We start from the raw sequence: 18,135 nt of genomic DNA, 5'->3' as shown, positions 1-18,135 counted from the left end.
CGTTCGCGTCGAAAACTGCTCGCGAAATTGTTTGGTGACTTCATTCTCTTCCTCTCACTTCGACCCATCGACAGCTCTTCACCAGCATGAACTCAGCTTACGGTGAGCTGCACATAGTCCTTGACTCACTAACGCGGCAGCTCACTCGCTTCTCTGATGAGATCAGATGGATGGGATCAAGATCTCTCGGACGACGAAGACGAACAACTCGACGAGTACCGTTACTCCAAGTCCTCGATCCTTTTCTGTATCGAAGCGACCTCGTCCATGCTCGAGCCGTCTCTCAACCTCGAATTGAATGCCATTCCTCCTGCAACTTTCCCCGCTCCTTCAGCAACTTCTGGCGCACCTCCTCCCTCGAACGTAAAGCAAGACGATGAACAAAAGACGAAACACGCAAAGAACGAGATCAGGAAATTAGGATGGAAAGGGAAAACTCCACCGAAAAGTAAACTCGAAGTAGTTTTACTCGCGGCATTCGCCATGATGAAGCGTAAAGTCATCTCGAGCCCAAAGGATCAAGTCGGAATCGTCATCTGGAACACCGTGAGTCGACTCTTGTCTTTGTTCGCCGTTGATTCCGGCGTGCTGAGCAGTGTACGGTCACAGGATAAAACGAAAAATTCTCCCGAGGCGAAACTCGAAAACAGTATTACTCTCTTTCCGCCTACTCAAGTAACGGCAAAGAACCTAAGAATGATGAAAGATTTGTTAGAGAGTGCGTCGATTCTTTCTCATATCAGTCATCCGTCCCTGATAGAGTTCTCCTCCACAGAGTGTGAAAATGACCCGAATTATCTCGCAAACGAGTTTGCTCCGGCGAAAGGAAACCCTCGTATCCCCGACGCGTTCGGTCATTGTAGTACTCTCCTCATCCAACAGTGGGTTCTCTCAGCTCTTCGTTTAGATATGCTGCTGATTCCGTGAGATACGATTAGCTCGCCTACCGCTCAGAACCAGATCTTTTGGGTCACCGACAACGACGATCCGATTCGTGGCACTGTTCAACTCTTCAACGTCGCAATGAACAAGCGTAAAGTGAGTCATCCCGCTGCTAACCGAATGAGATGAGCAGCACTGACCAATATGCAAGAGAAACAGGATTTGAAAGATCGAAATATCGATTTACAACCTTTCTTTGTCCCTCCTTCTCCTAATCATCAATTCGATCTCGACAAATTTTACGGTGTACGTCTACCTCTTCACTTTTCCCTCCTCTGCGCCTCGAAAGCTCACTCTCGGTTGCCAACTCGCTAGCAAATCGTCTCGATGTATTCCGAAGCGGACGACTCTATGCCCGAATTCTGGCCCGAAGTTCATTCCTCTCTCGAAGTCGCTCTATTCGGAATGATTCAAAGCATGAGGTTGAAAGAATCGGCGAAACGAGTCGCGTTCAAAATTCCGTTTCAATTGGCAGATGGATTCGTGATCGGCGTTTCAGGGTGAGTCTCTTCCTCGCTACCACTCGTTACCCCAATGTAAGAGTCGTAGTAACAGATAAAGAGTGACACAGGTACAATATGATTGGAGAAGAGAGGAAGAAACTTCCAACGAAAATCGATGCGAATACGGAGCAAGGAACCGAAGTAGTCAGTGAGGTTGTCTACAAAGATGGAGTGAGCTCACTCCCTAAGTCACTCGATCACAAGCAGATAACTGACGGCAAAGTTCGAGCAGGATACGGCCGAAGAGATTAAACGAGGTCAAATCAAGAAGTTCTTCCAAGTCGGTCACGCCGATATCAAAACTGGAGTCAAAGCTGCAAAGATCTTCCTCTCTGAAGACGAGGTACGCAAAGTCAAGGTATGTCTCTTCTACTCTCGTTGAAGGTGGACGAGAGAGCTGATGCGATTTTCGTTCGGGTTAGGCGGTCGGGCGTTTACCTGGATTGAAGCTACTCGGTTTCGTTCCTCGCGAAGGGAACTTGCATTTCTGGCAATCAATCAAACAATCCTACTTTATCTACCCAGAAGAAGATGTTCGTCTTCTCCCTCGTTCTCCTGTCAATTGGCGAGAAGTCGAACTAATCTCGTTTGGTGAATAGAGGTGGGAAGGATCTACTCGAACTTTCGCTTCTTTGCTCAAATCGATGATCGAGAAGGACGTAATAGCGTACGCTTCGTTCATCGGTAGAAGAGCTGCGAGACCTCAAATCGTCGTACTTCTCCCTCAAGTACGTCTTACTCTCCTCCCTTTCTCCTACCCTCAACTGACGGCGGCGTGCTTTGACAGGCAGAGAAGTTGAATGAAGCAGGAGTTCAAGTCTTACCTCCCGGAATCCATCTCTGTCAACTTCCTTTCGCAGACGATATTCGAGAATTAGGAATCGGGAAAACTTTGAGCTGTCATCAGGGTGAGTCGGGTCACCTGAACCTCATAGTTCGTCAGTTGATTTACTCGTCTCACATGCATATGATAGTCGATGAGGATGGAGAATTGACGGAAGAACAGCCAGCAATCGACAAGGCGAAGAAGATTATCAAACATTTGACAAGAGCTTACAACCCTGATTCTTTCCCAAACCCTGGTAAGTCATTCATGCGTTCAGTCGACGCAGATCGTGGTACTAACGGAATTTTGAATGGCTCGCATGTCAGCTTTGAACTACTTTTACGAGGTGGGACTTTCGCCCTCCTTTGTGGTTTCTACCGAGTTCAGTGCTGATCTGGCGTTTTGCTCTTCGCAGTGTCTGGCTGCTGTCGCTCTCGGAGAAGACGAAATCCCCGAACCCGAGGACAAAACTTTCCCACCGTACGAATCGATCAATGAGGTGAGTTTCTTCACTTCGCAGGCCTCTGATGTAGTTTGAAGTAGCTCACGACAACGATTGACACATAGCGAGTCGGGCTACACATCGCTTCTCTGAAAGAACTGATCCCTCCCGAAGAATACGATCCCTCTCGAGTAGTCGTTTCGAAATCCGTACGACCGAAGAAAGCCTCCGAACTCGGTCCACCTCCCGACTTGTCTGACTTCCTCGAAGAACTACGAAGTGAGAAAGGAGGAGACTTGTCGAAGTACAAAGTCGACGAATTGAAGAATGTGTTGAGGAAAGTTGGACAACGTACGACTGGGAAGAAAGCAGATCTGGTCGAATCACTCGAGGCGTATCTCCTCGAACATGATCTCCTCGGTGATAAGAAGAAGAAGAAGGCGAAGGACGAGGACGATGCGATGGATGTTGATGGAGAAGAGGAAGAAAAGGAAATCGTTGCGAAACCTGCGAAGAGGAGGAAGAAGACTGCCGCTCTCGATGACAGCGAGTGACGGGTAGTCATATCGTTCTATCGGTTTCGTCTCGGTCGGCTCGCTGTATAGTTTTCGCTTGAGCTCTGCTTCTTCGTTTGAATGTTTTTGTTACTATTTCGTTTTTTCGTCTGCTACCTGCAAGCGCTCCTTTCTCTCTCGAAACTGTCTGCGACGATACATTCGACAAGCTCTCCTGCGAGATCAAGCGAGTTCAGCGCAAGGTCGCGAGCCGGATTGCGAATCTCAAATTTCCTCAAGCTCTCTCTCGTCTCTCTTCTTCGCACCTTTCGCAACATACTCGCCTCGGTACCTGGATAATGTCGGAAGACCCCTCGAGTATGCGCCTACGACTCCCAACTGAACTTTACAAACCAATCTTCCTTCATCTCGAATCGTTCTCCCAAGACCTCTACCACGTTCTCCGCGCTTGTCGTTGCTTCTACGAGGTTGCGAAACCGATTCTCTACCGTCACATCATCATCACTACCCGCGAACAACGCAAGCGTCTCGAGAATGTGAAGGAGGAGGACAAGAAACTCGTTCGACACGTTACAATCAAGGGAGACGGTCCGATCGATGTCGACGACGTACAGGATCACTTTGAATCGGAACACTGCAAGTTGGGTGAAGATTGCCTGTCTGATTTGCTTATGGGAACTCTTCTTGATGTTTCAGGTTTGCGCTCCTCTCGCTTTCTTCCACCCTCTTCTCGGCTCACTCCTTCCCTTTGACCAATGTCATAGTGATCGAGACCCTCCACATCCTCAATGTTCACGAGGCTGATTCAGAGGCGTCTGTTTGGGGAAAGGTGACCGCGATCAACACTGAAATCGCTTCGAATCTTGTCGAACTCTCCGTCTGGGGTCACCAAGGAGGAGCGAGAATCTGGGAAACCTACTTGACCAGGGGAAACGTGCCCAAGCTTCGTCGACTAGGCTACTGGGGGGTCACTCGCTACGAGTTGAGAGGCGACAGCGACGAATCGGATGAGGAAGAATGTGAATGTGATTGTTGCTGCGAAGATGTGGAGTTATTCGAGGATGACAAGGTAGAGCTCGGCAAGAACTTCCCGCTTTTTCAACTCCAGGTACTCGTCGCCGCCTCTCCCTCCACGAATTCGTTACTTTCTAGAGTTCCCAAATCCCTTCGTCCCCGTACCTTGGTCGTCTCGCCGGAAGATTCATCTCCCGATGTTCTCCCACCAGTACTCTCCTTGCACAATTTTCGATACATCTTCTCGACCATCTCTGGCTTCTCAGCCTTCGTCATGCATCATTCGAAGGTTAAATTGGAGGACTCCAGGTCAACTCGCCATTTCTTCGTTGCTGTTCGTTCCCATTCATCCGTGATGCCTTCTTTCGTAAACTTGAATGACCTACTCGCGCCAAGCAACATCGTCATGCACGGAATGAAGGAGGAGGAGTACGACTCGAACGCGACTTCGCTCATTTTCCCTTCTTTCATCAAGTTCCTCGAAGAGAGCGGTCAGTTGGCTAGCGAGGAGAAGTAAGCTCAGGACAGAAGCGACGAAGAGAACTTGGATTCGACAGGTCAGAAGAGAGGAGGAACGAGAAGTGAAGGTTTCTCTCAAAATTGTAAATTTTCGCTGTAACCTGATTCAATTCCGTCTGACGTAAGCCAAAGTACTGCTCTATTCGAGCACGAGAAAGGTGGTCATTCTGGTTCCCTTCCCCGCAGCGTGCGAGAGCGATGCACCAGCCTCACATGCCGCGAGAGTCAGGGTTCAGCGTTCTGATTTCTCGTTTGCCTACCCCGCAGATGCTCTCTGAAGAGGAGCGCTACCGCATGTTAGTAAGCTCTCTCACGGGTGCATTCGAGTTTGAGCTCGTCAAACGAGTTGTGTCGTGCGAACAGAGATTCGCAGTCGGAATTTTCTTGCCACGTTGCGACAATCCTCGATAAGTTCGACTCGTTCGGCAGTCCGGTTGTTGAGATGTCCAAACTTGAGCCTGGCCAACAGCCGAAAAAGGAGAGAGCGCTCAGACCTCCCGAAGTTCCCATTGTTCTTTTCTCCCTCCTTCTCCTCTCTTTGCGTACCACGCTCGCCTCGAAATCGTTCGACCATGTCCGAAGAACCCTCCAGCATCCGCTCAAGCCTCCCAATCGAACTTCTGCGCCTGATCTTCTCCCATCTCGAATCCTCCGAGTCGTCTCAAGACCTCTACCACGTCCTCCTCGCCTCCCGCCACTTCTGCACGATCGCAAAGCCCATCCTCTATCGACACATCTTTATCTCCACTGAAGAGCGCTACAAGCTTCTACAGCAAATCAGAGAGGAGGACAAGAAGCTCGTTCGACACGTTACTATCCTGGGAGAGGGTCCGATGGATCTCGAAGAGTTACGGTCGATTGAGGATTGCGAGATGGGGTCTGTCTGCGTTTGGGGGTTGCTCACTGGGTTCCTTCTCGATATCTCAGGTCCGAAATTTCGCTTTTGCCTTTCCAAGTCGTCTCGGCTGATGCCTCTTCGTTTGTATGTGTGACAGTGATCGAGACTCTTCACATTCGTGACGTCCGTGAGGATATAGAGGCAGCGTACCCTTTCGACGCTTGGTACACCACCAGTCCCAAAATCGCCTCGAAACTCTCTGAACTCTCGATTTGGGATCATCAGGGAGGAGATAGAATCTGGGAGGCCTACCTGACCAAACGGAATCTCCCTCAACTGCGTCGTCTAGGTTACTCGCATGTCACTCGGTACGAGACGGCAGTATCCCAACTTGACCCGGACCACGAAGATTACGAGTATATTCGGGATGAGTACCGATTCGAGTACCCTTTCCTTGAAGAGGTTGGCGAAGGATTAGGCAAAGGATTTCCGCTTTCCACACTTAAAGTACTGGTTGCGGATTGTCCGACGCAAGTTTCGACAATTCCAAAGTCCCTTCAGCCACGATTTCTGTCGCTGTCGGTAGAAACTCCGTCCGGCCTGGTACAGCTCAACGATTCTTTTACCCACCTACGGCTTCCTGGTTTCACCTCCAAGGACACCTGGTTCGCAAACGCGGTAGCTTCCGAGACAAAGCGGCGATCGAAGGACGCTTCACTCAATCTCTTCCTAACCGAGAAAGCGGCCCACAATTCAACATTCCTCGACAAACTGCAGAGAGAGAACGTCATCGTTCGGGCAGTACCGGAGGAGGAGGAGGAGGAGAACGCAACTTCGCTTATTTTCCCTTCCTTCATCAAATATCTCGAAGAGAGCGGGCAGTTGGGGAATGGAGGCAAGTAAAATAAGGATCTTTCGAGGGGGACGAAGAGCTCGGACAACAGTAGGTTAGGAGAGAGAGGGAACCAGAAGGAAAGGTCTGTCAAGTTTGTGAATTTGCTGTTTGCGATTCAGTCTCGTTGTTTCTGCTTCTGCTGTCCGTGGACTAGACACGTACGAGATGCCGTGCGACTCAGACCCTAGCCGTGAGGCGTATAAGCGTGCGACAGCGGCGAAGACCCCGCGAAGCCCTTCGCCTGGATCCAAGCGAAAGTTCAGTTTTCCTCGTCTTTCTCGATCTCTAGCAGTGTCAGGCGAATGAAAAGCGAGATTACGTGTAGTAAGATACATCAACAAAGAATAAGAATAAGTGAATAAAGTCGGAACTGGCAGAATGAGGAGCCGTCTCGAGCGAAAGGATCATTCAGTCGCTGTCACTTTCCGGCTCTTCCCATTGATCGTCGAGGTTTCTCCCAACTCGATTCGTACTACCCGCGTAACCTTTCGTCCCAGGTCTCATCACCGCTTTGAAGTCGACTGTGATCATAGTCAGAGAGAAACGAGATGAGCGAGGATCATCGAAAGACGAACGAACGAAGGACTCACTGCCTGGTCTCCCTTTCTTCTGGGGACTCAAAGGCACACTTGTCCCTCCTTGTTGCGATGGTCCTTGACTCTGAGAAGCCCCCACACTTTGCGAAAGTTGACTCGAGTCGTCTTCCATTCTCGTTCTCTTCCCGGAACCTGCTATTCCTCCTCCTCCTCCTTCCCTCATTTTTCGTTTAAGCTCCTTCAGCTCCTCACGTAGGAGCTTGTTGTCTGATGAGAATTCGTCACGTTCTTGCTGAGCCGAGACGAGTTGAGGTTGAAGAGTTTGAAGAGTCGATTGTGTTGTTGACGAAGAGAGGTAAGGTGGGATGAGCTATACGCAGCAGAAGGGATGTCAGCAGCGAGGTCGAAGATCGCGAGAGGCAGACGTGCGTGAGCCATGATCGAGAGCAAAGAAAGAGGAGACGTTTCGCATGGATCGAGGGAAATCGAAAACGGGATGTTGTCGAGGAAGTACATGACGAGCTACAATGCCGGGCAGGTGTGAGTACTGTTCCTCTTGAGTCGTTGCAGTCGAGCAAGAGCTTACCTCGACAGGCTGAGGCTCCTTGCCAGTGAGAGATTTCTCGAGACCTCGAACGTCCAATCTCCCCTCAATCCAACTCGTCCTCATTTGATCAATGACCGTCTCTTTCGAGATCGCCGTCTTATTGAGCTGCTCTCCACACAGGAATGAGCTCAGCGTCAAGAGAAAGCACGGAGGGAGAAGAGAAGCACGAACCTGTTGAGCGATCAATCCCTCGAGTTGTTCTCCACTCAGTCGACCAGTCCACCAGATCTCCTCTTCAAGAGTATCTCCCTTTGCTCCAACTCCAACGACCCATTCAATCTCTCCAGTTGAGGTTCTCCCTCTCCTTTCCAATTGAGAAATCGCGATGAGAGGATGATCGTTTTCGAGGAAAGAAGCGGGCGAGATCGTTTGATACAGGTTGTGTAACGGTCTCAGGGTCAACATCCTGTATCAGTCGAAGTGAGGGGAGGAGGAAGAGGGAGAGAAAGATGAAGAGTTCGGAAGCAACTCTCTCCCTCTCTATTCACTCTTACCGACTCGATATGGCGGAAGAAGATGCTATAGATGTATTCTCATCGTCTCTGCATTCACTATTCGATCACGTAGTGCCGGCAAATGGAGATCCTCTCGAATTGTTCAGTTACAATCCACCAACTCGTTCAAACCAGCCAACGCTAGAGTGTAGGATCCCTCCTCAGCAGGTTAATGTGAGTCGATCTCAAGAGTCTACTGGGATCTGCAGGCTCGAAGGGGAACGGATGAACAGGGATTTTTAGTGGGAGGGGGAAGAAGGAGCTGTTCTATCACCAATCGAGATCGCCCGTACCCTGAGCGTGGCATGGAGAGAAGGATATTCAAGTATAGAGTGTGAGCAGCAGTCTCAAACCCGCGGGAAAGCGAGTTTAGCTAAGCTGATTCTCATTCTCATTCTCCTTTCGTTCTATCTACAGGCTCTCTTCGCACACCACGTCTGGAACGCTTCTCTCATCCTCGCAGATCGGATATCGACTTCAAGTATATCAGGACTCGAGATGGATGCAAGCGAAGGAGAGGACGACGAGGAAAGCAGAGGTACAATGTCGGTTTGTGAACTCGGTTGCGGAGCTGGAATTCCTGGGTTGATCGCTGCTCGAAGTCCTAATGTCAAGCGGGTGAGTTCTTCCCTCGTCTGATGTCTAGTAGAGGCGAACTGAAAGCTGATCAGAATCATCCTCTCGCCTCTACTCTCTAGGTAGTTCTGACAGATTACGACGACCCTCTCTTGATCGATAACCTCGTGAGCAATATCGAGTTGGCATACAAGGACGATGAGCGGACGCGGAATAAGCTGAGAGCTCTGGGACATACTTGGGGAGACGAGGAATCACTCGCAGCAACGCTCAGGTCAGTTTCTACGTCTCCCTCTCGTTCGCTCTCGTTCTTCGACTGACCTCAAAGCCATTCCATCTTCAGCGCGAACAACGGCGAACGATTCACTCACATCCTCATGGCCGACACACTATGGCTGACAGAAGCTCAAACTGCTCTCGTCTCTTCTCTCTCCCAACTCCTCGCCTTGACTCCCTCGGCTCGTATTCACCTCGTCGCGGGCTTTCATTCAGGTCGGAACGCCGTACGAGCCTTTCTGCGGAAAGCGAGAGAAGCGGGATTCGAAGTGAAACTCGTCGATGGAAAAGAGTGGGAAGAATTGGCGGTCGGGGGAGAAACAAGGCGATGGGGATGGGATATAGAAGGAAGAGAGGATGATCGGGAGTGGATTGAGGAGAAGGAGAGTAATAGCGAGAGAGGGAAATGGGTCGTCGTGGGAGAAATGGGTTGGTCGAAAGAGAAACTCGCATCGAGTCGAGTCGGCGGGAGAGTGAGCGAGGCGGGAACGAGTGAATACCGGATGGAGGGATAGTACAGCTAGACTGCGAATACCATAGTCTAGGCTCCCAAGTTGCTATACGCGAGTCATCGGAGAGGAACTCTTCTGAGAGATTCGAAGTCTCAATGTCTCTTTTCTGACGTTCGGAGCGGAGTTTGATCGCCTTCAAAATGCTGGATACTGCTGAGATTGCTTCTTGCCCAAGGAATGGATGCCATCCTGCGAACGAGCTCGATGAGACCTGCCTGCGACGAGTTCGAATCTCTTTCCTTCTCTTTACTCTTCCCCCTTCGCTAACTTCTCCGCCTCCCTACAGCCGGTCCAAACGCCTCCCTAGACTGATCAATGACCCCTCCTACTCTCCCAAACGAGCTCCTCGCCGTAGTCTTTTCCCACCTCTCAGACTCTTCATCTAAATCGACCCTCCTCAACGTCTCTCTCACCTCCCGTGCCTTCTACAAGCTCGCAAAACCGTCCCTTTACCATACTGTCACGATTCAAACCGGACGACAACGCCGAAGGCTGAAGAGAGTGTCTGCAAAGAACGTTCGTCTCGTCAAGAAATTGGTGATTAATGGGACCCCGCTCGACTTCTACGACGTCCGACCAGAAGCGCACGTTATTGGCGATGGCGATGGACACGACTGTCTTGTCGAGCTCTTTCAAGGGACGTTGCTCGACATTTCGAGTAAGTCCCGTGAATATCTCACCTTTTTCTCGGAGCTGATCAGTCCTCATTTCGCAGCCCTGGAAGTACTCCACGTTCGGTACATTCGTGGAGTAAGGGGATGCCTCACTTTGAATCGGAGGAAGATCAAGGCTGCGCCGAACCTCGTTGAAATATCGATTCGATCCCATTCTGGGGGTGGCGAGTTGTGGGAAGCGGCCCTCGCACGGCCGAGCAATCACCCTCGATTAGCAAGAGCTGCATTCTCTGGAGTATCGTACCTCAAGATCCGGGAGAAATTCCTCAACACAACTACCCTCGTCCCTCGTCTCGCCTCACAACTGGAAGTGCTGGTTGTCGCAGACGGTACTGCAGCACGCAGAACCGGCTACCTCGAAGGGTCAGGCCTCTTAGTCTCTGGAAATTGGCTGAAATCACTCGTCAAAGGTTGGATCGCGAATCCCGGACGACACCTCCGACTTCTTCCTAACCCTGACTTCGTCCCCTCATATCTCTCCGAAATCGCAAAGCGACTCCGAACACTGCTCTCTGCGCTTCGAACCCTCCCTCGGTACTCGACGTATCTCTCCCTTCCCTATTCTCATCGTGAATTAACGTCTGAATGCAAATCGATCTTGTCGGAGCTGGAGGAACTGGGCGTCGAGGTCCATCTCACGAAGAAGGACGATGACGACTTGTGGGAAGAACACTGGGAGGAGGAGGAGCGCGAGGGTCAATGCGAGGTCGGGCCGGAGGACTCAGAAGAAGAATTCAACATTCGAGAAGAGGAGGAGGATGCGATTTCGTTGATCCCACGATCGTTCGTTGATTTTCTCGCGAGGCAGAAGAGAAAAGAAATTCAGAAAGGGAAACAACGGAGTGTGAACAAGCTGTCGAGTAGGAAGTGAGGTTGTGGGAAAGAACAGGGTCTCCAAATGTGCCGAATTGTATTGAATCGGAGTCGAGGTGGCAATGGAGAAGCCTTTGCTGAGCTCGAAGGAACGGAGAAAGTGAAACCTCTAGCAGTGACGAACAAGCTCGCTTTGATCCGTCTCCTCTCGACAATCAATCGCGCAACTTTCTCACTTCGTCTCTTCGATTCACCATCGCGAGATCACTCCCAGCGTTACGTGATCAATTAAGCGTGAATAACAGTCCTATGTGAAACCCCCAGTCGCCAAAGACGCCAAACTACAAAGAGAAGAGAAAACTAAGTTAAGAGTTGTAAGAGAGAGAAAAGTGTCTGTTTCGTGCTCAAGCGATATCCCTTCAGAAAGCGACGGCACCGACGATTCCGACTACGCCAGCGAAGATTCCCCCGATTGTCGAGATTCCGATGTGTCCAGCTCCAGAAGTTCCTCCAGCAGCCGATTGCGAAGGAGCTGCCGAGGTACTCTGAGAACGAGTTCCCGAGCTCGTGGTCGAAGCCGATCCGCTAGTCGAGGACGAAGCGGCACTCGTAGAAGAAGCGGTGGAAGGAATCGAGGCGGCGGTAGAAGTCGTAGAGTTTGCAGTGACTCCGTTTTGAGCTCCGAGGGCTAGGGCGGCAGCTTGGAATGAGTGGCAGGCGGTGGCGTCGTCGGCTTCGTTCGTGTTCAAACAGCTGTCATCGAGATCCGCGAAAGTCAGTTTCAGCGAATAGAAGGGAAAAGAGAGGAGAGAAACGTACAAGACAGCACCGAGGTAACATTCAGCTGCGTTGTTTCCGATGTCGGAGAAGCTGTGGGAAGCGAATCCAAACTCAGTCGAGGGCAATGAGTCGACAGAGTCTTGGAGGGAACTCACTAGTAAACTCCCGAATTGTTTGCAATGTTGAACGTCGCAACAGGTCCACTCTCTTCAGCGGTACCACTGTAAGTACTTCCTGCCGTCTTGAGCTCCAATCCTCTCTTACGCTTACGAAGAGAAAGATGGTGCTAAAAGCAGCGAAGACTTACGTCGCAACGTTTTCTTCTCCCGAATCGAATCCTCCGTTCGAAGCACAAGGCGAATCGAAATCCGATTGAACGACACGGTGATTCCCTTGGAGGAAACGGAAATGGACTTCGTTGTCGGTCGTGAGATCGGAAATGACGGTGCTACGCAAAGGAGAAAGAAATCAAGTCAATTCTCGGGTTGCTCGCTACTTTGCGACCTTTGCTTGAGATGATTCCGGAGATCCTGTGTCGACTGAAGCCTAGAGTCTCTCACGCCTCCCTAGCTGAAGCTGAACACGGTTGATCTCGCTCATTTGTGGATCACTCAACAAACCGAAGGGAGGCCGAAGTGGCGACCATCCCTCGCCCCTCGCCGCCATCGAGCACCTTCACCTACTGTCCCTCATATTCGAGCGTCAAGGAGCGTGACTTACCGAGAAGGATCGAATCTATGCGACGGACAAACGATGAAAGGGGTTTTAGCGGGGAATCCATTCAATCAGAACGAGCGCTGTCGAGTGAAGCTTTACTTACCCAACTCCGGGTTGACCTGTCGTTTGGTCTTTTCCAACTCCGACTGTTCCAACAAGTTCCGAAGGAGATCGAGGTCAGACGCGCGTTCCTCTTCAATCAAGGGGGGAGAGGGAGGACGAACCGGTGTAGACGAAACCGTAAGCGGTCGAAGCGAGGGCAGAGAGAGCAGTGATAGTGGTGAAGGATCGCATGGTCGAAGTGAGATGTTGAGCTGAGAAGTGGAAGAGAGAGAGGGGAGAGAGTACTTGGCGCACTTTTACAGTAAATTTGAAGTTCGTCCGAGTCACGTGACTCACTTTCATTTCTCGTGCTACCTACACCCTTTTCGTTCCTCTTCTTTGCCTTTATACAGTCACCACTCCCTCACGTTCTGAGTGCTCTGCTGCGTAAAGGCGGTGCAGTTTCTCGATCAGAGTCTTACCCCAAGGCCGAGATTCCGATTTGCTTTTGCCTCTGACGCTTCTCCTGCTCCTTTCTTCAACGTTCCAGTTCCCTGCTTCTGTCCCTTACCCTCTTACCACTCTCTTCAGTCTTACGAGACCCACCGCTGCCAGTCTTCTGTGCTTCCACTCGAGTTCTTTATCACTCAACCCCCAACAAATTCACGTTCCTTATCCTCCACGTCGACTAGACCGACCCCCAAACAACACACAATGCCTGACGAACAGAAGAAGTACCGTTCCGCCAACTACCGAGGTAACGCTGTGAGTCACATCCCTCAAACGTCAAAGCTTCCGGACTGAATTGACACCCGTCTCGTTTTTCAGCGTGGTTTGAACAAACACGAAAAGACTCAAGGAGAGGATAACTATACGATGATGCAAGGTTTCGAATGGTGTGTAGACACTCCCTCGTCGTCGAATAACGGTGGAACTGACGCGCGAGAGCAGGTACGAACCCGCTGGAGGAAAATACTACAAAACGATACTCGACCGAATCGAATCTCTCGCCTCAGCCGGTATCACGGCGATCTGGCTTCCCCCTCCCACGAAAGCCTCTGCCCCCGAAGGAAACGGCTACGACATCTACGACTTGTGGGATTTGGGAGAATTCGATCAAAAAGGTGGAGTTGCGACGAAATGGGGAACGAAAGAAGAACTCCTTGCGTTGACAAAGAAGATGAAGGAATTGGGTATTGTCGCTTACTGCGATGCAGTATTGAACCACAAGGCTGGAGCGGATTATACTGAGACTTTCAAGGCGATCGAAGTTGCGGAAGAGAACCGAAATCAAGAAATTTCCGATGCTGTAAGCCTCGACTGTCCTTTTCGTGAGAATGACACTCTCGCTGACATCTAGACGTCTTGCATTGCGTAGTACGATATCGATGGATGGACTGGATTCAACTTTCCCGGTCGAAAGGGCAAATACTCCGAGTTCAAGTGGGGATTCAACCATTTCACCGGAGTCGATTACGACGACAAGACGAAGAAGAACTCGATCTTCAAGATTCAAGGTGAAGGGAAGACCTGGGCGAAGGCCGTCGACTCGGAGAAGGGATCGTTCGACTACCTCATGTTTGCCGATATCGATCACGCCCATCCCGATGCGAAGAAAGAATGCATCGAATGGGGAGTTTGGGTTTTGAAAGAAGCTGGATTCGATGGGTTCCGATTCGACGCGATCAAGCACATCGACGAGAGCTTCATCGCTGAATTCGTTCAACAAGTCAGGGAACGAGTCGATAACGTGAGCACCGTGTTCTCTGAATCTCCCATCCGTGCTTGTAGTGCTCACCACTATTTTCTGTGATATGTAGCCCGATCTTTTCTGCGTCGGAGAGTTCTGGAAGGATTCGCTTGGATCGCTCACGGGTTACCTCGATCGCATGCCTACCCAATTTTCCGTTTTCGATACTCCTCTTCACTGTGAGTATCTCGTCCTGCTACCTCTCTTACATTGCGAGCTCAAGGGACTGACGCACTTCTCGCTGAACGCCGACAGACAACTTCAAGCAAGCCGGAGACCAAGCTGAAAACTACGACATTCGCGCCGTTTTCGACGACACGGTCGTGCAAGCGCACCCTATGGACGCTGTCACGCTCGTAGAGAACCATGATACTCAAGTGAGTCAACCATCTTGAGATTCTTTCGTGATGATCTGTCACTGATTCACAAATTCTCGTTTCCACAAACCCAGGTCGGACAGTGAGCTCCCTCTCCTCTTCTTGCTCATCTCGCTCAACACTATCGCTGACATCTCTCTGGCCGTCTTTGTAGAGCTCTCGAATCCGCCGTCGCCCCTTGGTTCAAGCCTCTCGCTTACTCTCTCATCCTCCTCCGAGGTGACGGATATCCCTGCGTCTTCGCCGGAGATCTCTACGGTTGTCAAGGAGACCCGAAGACTGAACCCGTCAACCAATTGACCGATATCATTCGAGCTCGTAAACTCTTTGCTTGTAAGTTTCTCGTTTTCCTTCTCATTCCGTTTTTCGGCAATCTGACACGTACTCGGATGAACAGATGGACCAATCCGGGACTACAAGGATCACATGAACTGCTGGGGATGGGTCAGGGAAGGAGACAAGGATCACGATGGATGCGCCGTTGTCATCTGCAACGGAACTGGTAAGCTTCCTCCTCTTTTCTGCTCTCGCGTTCGGAGCTCACTCAGTCTGTGAGTTGCTAGGTGACGGTGAGAAGCGTATGCAAATTCCTGACGGGCACGCTGGAGAAGTGTGGACCGACGTTCTCGGATGGTACCAAGGAGAAGTCACGATCGGAGACGACGGTTGGGCCGATTTCAAGTGTCACGAGAGAAGTGTCAGTATCTGGGCAAAGAAGGACGCGAGGGGAAGGGAGGAATACAACAAATAGATTAGGCGCTACGAGTTCTAGAGTTTCTCGCGAGAAGGGCTTAAAGGTGAAAGGTTTCTTAGCATACAAGAGTCATCAGGTTTCTCAATATTGTCTCTGTCGGTAGTAGTCTCATTCGCATCGAAAACATGGTTGAATGCATCTAGGTCTCATCTGATCGTGAGGATTCTGTGGAGAGTCGGTACGAACCCAGAGCTCTATGTTGACGCGCGAGTCGGTTCTTACATCCCCGAGCTCCCTTTTCGCCGATGCTCTCATACGCTGCGCTTGCACGCGAAACTTGTGCTAGAATCTCTCGCGAGAACAGAAGAACAAGAACTTGGTGGTCAAAGTTTTTCCATGCGAGCATCCAACTAGCCCTCTCTCTCTCCTTACACCGAATGAGCGATCATCGATTAGTACCCTACGAGGAGGATCAGCGACAGGAAGTGCTTGGAGATCGAGACAAAACTTACCGTTCAAGGCGTCGGCGGGAAAAGACGACCGGACGCTCCGATAACGACGTGAATCGAGCTACGGCCGTCCAAACATCCTTGCGATCAGCCCCAAAAGCAAGGCAAGCGCTAGATTGTAGACAGCGTCAGTGTCAAATCCACATTCATCGTGTCTTCTGAAGTACTCAACCGCTCGAGAAGGTTCAAAAGATATACGCTCACTCACGTTGTAAGGAAAGTTGTAAGTTCAACCAAGTAGGAGGCAAGATGAGAGCTTGCAACGCAGCGGTGATCAAAACGACCGGTTCCATGGGTGAAATCTTTTGGTAATCGAGGGAGAGGGTAACGAGGCGAAGAGCGGAAGGGTGTACTCCGTCTGAGCGAGGTGACGGCGAAAGAAGAGGAAAGAGAGGCGAGTCGGGGTCGCTTCTTGAAGCCTTATCGAGCGGAGTTGCCGTGGCGCTCGGGCCTCGATGAAAGATCTCCGCTGCGAGATAAGGGAGAACGTATGAGGAGTCAGGAGCAACATTCGTGAGCGCGGTGAACAAGTGTTGACGACCGGGAGACGATTGCTAGTGGATCGCAGGAAGCGAAGAGAGTAAAACTGTGGAGTCTGAAATTTCGTAAAAAGACCTTTCTATCCAAGCGCTTGACCTTTTTCCGAGACTCGTCGATTCTCAAGCCTTGTCTTCTTTCTTCCTTTCCTTCCTTTCCTTCTTCTCCTTCTTTTCCTTTTTGATCTTGGAACTTGTAACTTTTTCTCCCGCGAGCTAACCACACCGAAAACCATGATCTCGTTATCAGCTCAAGAGCAACGCGAGCGAGTTATAGAGAGAGACTCACCTTCCTCCTCTTCATCGTATCTCTCTCTATCTTTTCCTTCATCTTCTCAACTTTTGCTTGTTTCCTGGCCCATTTCTTCTCCTTCTTTACTACGACTTTCTCCGCCGTTCGAATACCTTTCTTGAGAGCCTTCGCTTCATCGAGATCTCCAACGAGTTCGAGAGCGATAACGTTCGTTCGGAGGTTGAGTAGGGATTGTCGAGCGGCGGAAAGAGCTTCGGAAGCTTTTGACAGAGCCGAACGTCGAATTTCGAGTCGTGCGGAGAGTTTGGTGTCAGCGAGGATGGGGTAGATAGGCTAAGAAATACAGGAGAAGAGGGTTAGCCATTCGTGTACAGTGCTGAGAAAAATCGATCAAAAACACTGCCTACTTCTCCGTCCGATCCAACCTCCAAGACAGGATAAGGTCCGATGGCTTCATCTCGCATCGATACCCACTGTTACGTGCCCGTCAGTAGTGAGGGTTACGGAGACGAGATGCCTGCTTACATATCTCTCTACCTTGATTCGTCTAGCAATTGGAGTCATACAATCGCCCTTAGTCCGAATAGCAGGCTATACAGGCTCAGTTCAGATCTCTTCAGTACGAGAAGCCTGGACCTGACACAGTAAGATGGGACTTACCCAAAAAGAGAGAATTTCTTGCATGCGGTCGGAGACGGGAGGTGCGCCGCTGTGGCAAGAGTGCTGCAAGCAGAGCTCGGTACACCTCCATCCTGCCCCATCCACTCCTTGACTATGCGGATCAAAACGTAGATAGAAGGTGCAGCGAGGACCGAGCACGCAGGAGAAAAAACACGAGTACTCGTTTGAGGCGTTGTATAGCGATTTTCCGGTGATGTAGCGACCCTCTAGACGTGAGGCAGCGCGTAGACTAGCCTCGAGCAGGTGTAGAGCTTTCCAACTCTTGACGACTCGGCCCTTCGAGAGTTTCGGCGATTTTGAAGGTTTTATCTGAAGGTTGAGAGTCAGCCATTATCGTACAGCGGAAATTGAACGTGCGAGACTCACGCTGAAGCCGTTCGATGTGCCGATACCTCCCTGATGTTCTACGTGCACTCCGACCGGCACATTTTCGATCCGAACGGTGTCGACGATCCAACCGGACTCCGAATTGCTCGAATCCACCATTACCGCACGCACAAGCCACAGGTCGCATCTCCCCATCTTACCTCTAAATGTACCTGAATTGACGCGGCAAGCGACCCATAGCGTCGTAGGGCGATCTAGTCTCCAGGAGGGACCGAGTCCCGTGTATCCTTCACGTAAAGCGGCGAGTTGAGCGGCGAGTACGAGATCGCTCCAGTGACTAAAGACATCTCCGACTCTTGGCCATCCATCGTGAGGCGGGGCCGACATAGTCGAGTGGAGAGTGAGAGATGAGGCGGGAGGAATGGGAAGAAGAGCCGAGAGTTGAGGGAGTTGAACGAGTGGACTGAGTGCTGCTGATTCGGATTAG

General features: G+C 50.8%; 9 protein-coding genes across 9 annotated transcripts; 6 read left to right on the top strand and 3 right to left on the bottom strand.

Moving 5' to 3' along the window:
• Positions 1-86: 86 nt before the first annotated feature.
• JCM6883_000775 (uncharacterized protein) lies at positions 87-3,267 on the top strand (the record flags this gene model as incomplete). Its single annotated transcript, XM_076634910.1, has 16 exons — positions 87-102; positions 167-546; positions 610-718; positions 776-881; positions 939-1,038; positions 1,102-1,188; positions 1,258-1,442; positions 1,514-1,616; positions 1,678-1,803; positions 1,868-1,978; positions 2,045-2,173; positions 2,233-2,353; positions 2,420-2,527; positions 2,598-2,617; positions 2,687-2,770; positions 2,839-3,267. The coding sequence occupies 16 exons, from the start codon at positions 87-89 to the stop codon at positions 3,265-3,267; spliced, it is 2,214 nt and encodes a 737-aa protein (XP_076485115.1).
• A 299-nt stretch (positions 3,268-3,566) lies between these two features.
• JCM6883_000774 (uncharacterized protein) lies at positions 3,567-4,759 on the top strand (the record flags this gene model as incomplete). Its single annotated transcript, XM_076634909.1, has 2 exons — positions 3,567-3,924; positions 3,993-4,759. 2 exons carry the CDS (start codon positions 3,567-3,569, stop codon positions 4,757-4,759), a joined length of 1,125 nt encoding a protein of 374 aa, XP_076485114.1.
• Positions 4,760-5,333: 574 nt separating this feature from the next.
• On the top strand, positions 5,334-6,502 carry JCM6883_000773 (uncharacterized protein; the record flags this gene model as incomplete). Its single annotated transcript, XM_076634908.1, has 2 exons — positions 5,334-5,688; positions 5,757-6,502. 2 exons carry the CDS (start codon positions 5,334-5,336, stop codon positions 6,500-6,502), a joined length of 1,101 nt encoding a protein of 366 aa, XP_076485113.1.
• Positions 6,503-6,902: 400 nt separating this feature from the next.
• On the bottom strand, positions 6,903-8,042 carry JCM6883_000772 (uncharacterized protein; the record flags this gene model as incomplete). The annotated part of the gene is made up of 5 exons (XM_076634907.1): positions 6,903-7,015; positions 7,085-7,400; positions 7,460-7,552; positions 7,617-7,742; positions 7,809-8,042. The coding sequence occupies 5 exons, from the start codon at positions 8,040-8,042 to the stop codon at positions 6,903-6,905; spliced, it is 882 nt and encodes a 293-aa protein (XP_076485112.1).
• A 98-nt stretch (positions 8,043-8,140) lies between these two features.
• Positions 8,141-9,498, top strand: JCM6883_000771 (uncharacterized protein; the record flags this gene model as incomplete). The annotated part of the gene is made up of 4 exons (XM_076634906.1): positions 8,141-8,305; positions 8,549-8,749; positions 8,830-8,981; positions 9,051-9,498. 4 exons carry the CDS (start codon positions 8,141-8,143, stop codon positions 9,496-9,498), a joined length of 966 nt encoding a protein of 321 aa, XP_076485111.1.
• Positions 9,499-9,810: 312 nt separating this feature from the next.
• JCM6883_000770 (uncharacterized protein) lies at positions 9,811-11,040 on the top strand (the record flags this gene model as incomplete). Its single annotated transcript, XM_076634905.1, has 2 exons — positions 9,811-10,153; positions 10,211-11,040. 2 exons carry the CDS (start codon positions 9,811-9,813, stop codon positions 11,038-11,040), a joined length of 1,173 nt encoding a protein of 390 aa, XP_076485110.1.
• Positions 11,041-11,401: 361 nt separating this feature from the next.
• JCM6883_000769 (uncharacterized protein) lies at positions 11,402-12,773 on the bottom strand (the record flags this gene model as incomplete). The annotated part of the gene is made up of 7 exons (XM_076634904.1): positions 11,402-11,735; positions 11,802-11,852; positions 11,918-11,983; positions 12,070-12,210; positions 12,483-12,497; positions 12,583-12,625; positions 12,704-12,773. The coding sequence occupies 7 exons, from the start codon at positions 12,771-12,773 to the stop codon at positions 11,402-11,404; spliced, it is 720 nt and encodes a 239-aa protein (XP_076485109.1).
• A 462-nt stretch (positions 12,774-13,235) lies between these two features.
• JCM6883_000768 (alpha-amylase) lies at positions 13,236-15,399 on the top strand (the record flags this gene model as incomplete). The annotated part of the gene is made up of 10 exons (XM_076634903.1): positions 13,236-13,286; positions 13,350-13,417; positions 13,473-13,830; positions 13,900-14,271; positions 14,342-14,450; positions 14,527-14,648; positions 14,723-14,730; positions 14,803-14,981; positions 15,046-15,150; positions 15,212-15,399. 10 exons carry the CDS (start codon positions 13,236-13,238, stop codon positions 15,397-15,399), a joined length of 1,560 nt encoding a protein of 519 aa, XP_076485108.1.
• Positions 15,400-16,510: 1,111 nt separating this feature from the next.
• JCM6883_000767 (uncharacterized protein) lies at positions 16,511-18,035 on the bottom strand (the record flags this gene model as incomplete). Its single annotated transcript, XM_076634902.1, has 4 exons — positions 16,511-16,603; positions 16,677-16,973; positions 17,048-17,113; positions 17,688-18,035. 4 exons carry the CDS (start codon positions 18,033-18,035, stop codon positions 16,511-16,513), a joined length of 804 nt encoding a protein of 267 aa, XP_076485107.1.
• Between the last annotated feature and the right edge of the window lie 100 nt (positions 18,036-18,135).

This window comes from Sporobolomyces salmoneus (assembly GCF_050403485.1).
Source record: "Sporobolomyces salmoneus JCM6883 DNA, S_salmoneus_JCM6883_v1_ctg75, whole genome shotgun sequence".
NCBI lineage: Eukaryota > Fungi > Basidiomycota > Microbotryomycetes > Sporidiobolales > Sporidiobolaceae > Sporobolomyces > Sporobolomyces salmoneus.
Note: the sequence above shows the minus strand (reverse complement) of the source record. Positions and strands in the feature narration are given on the sequence as shown.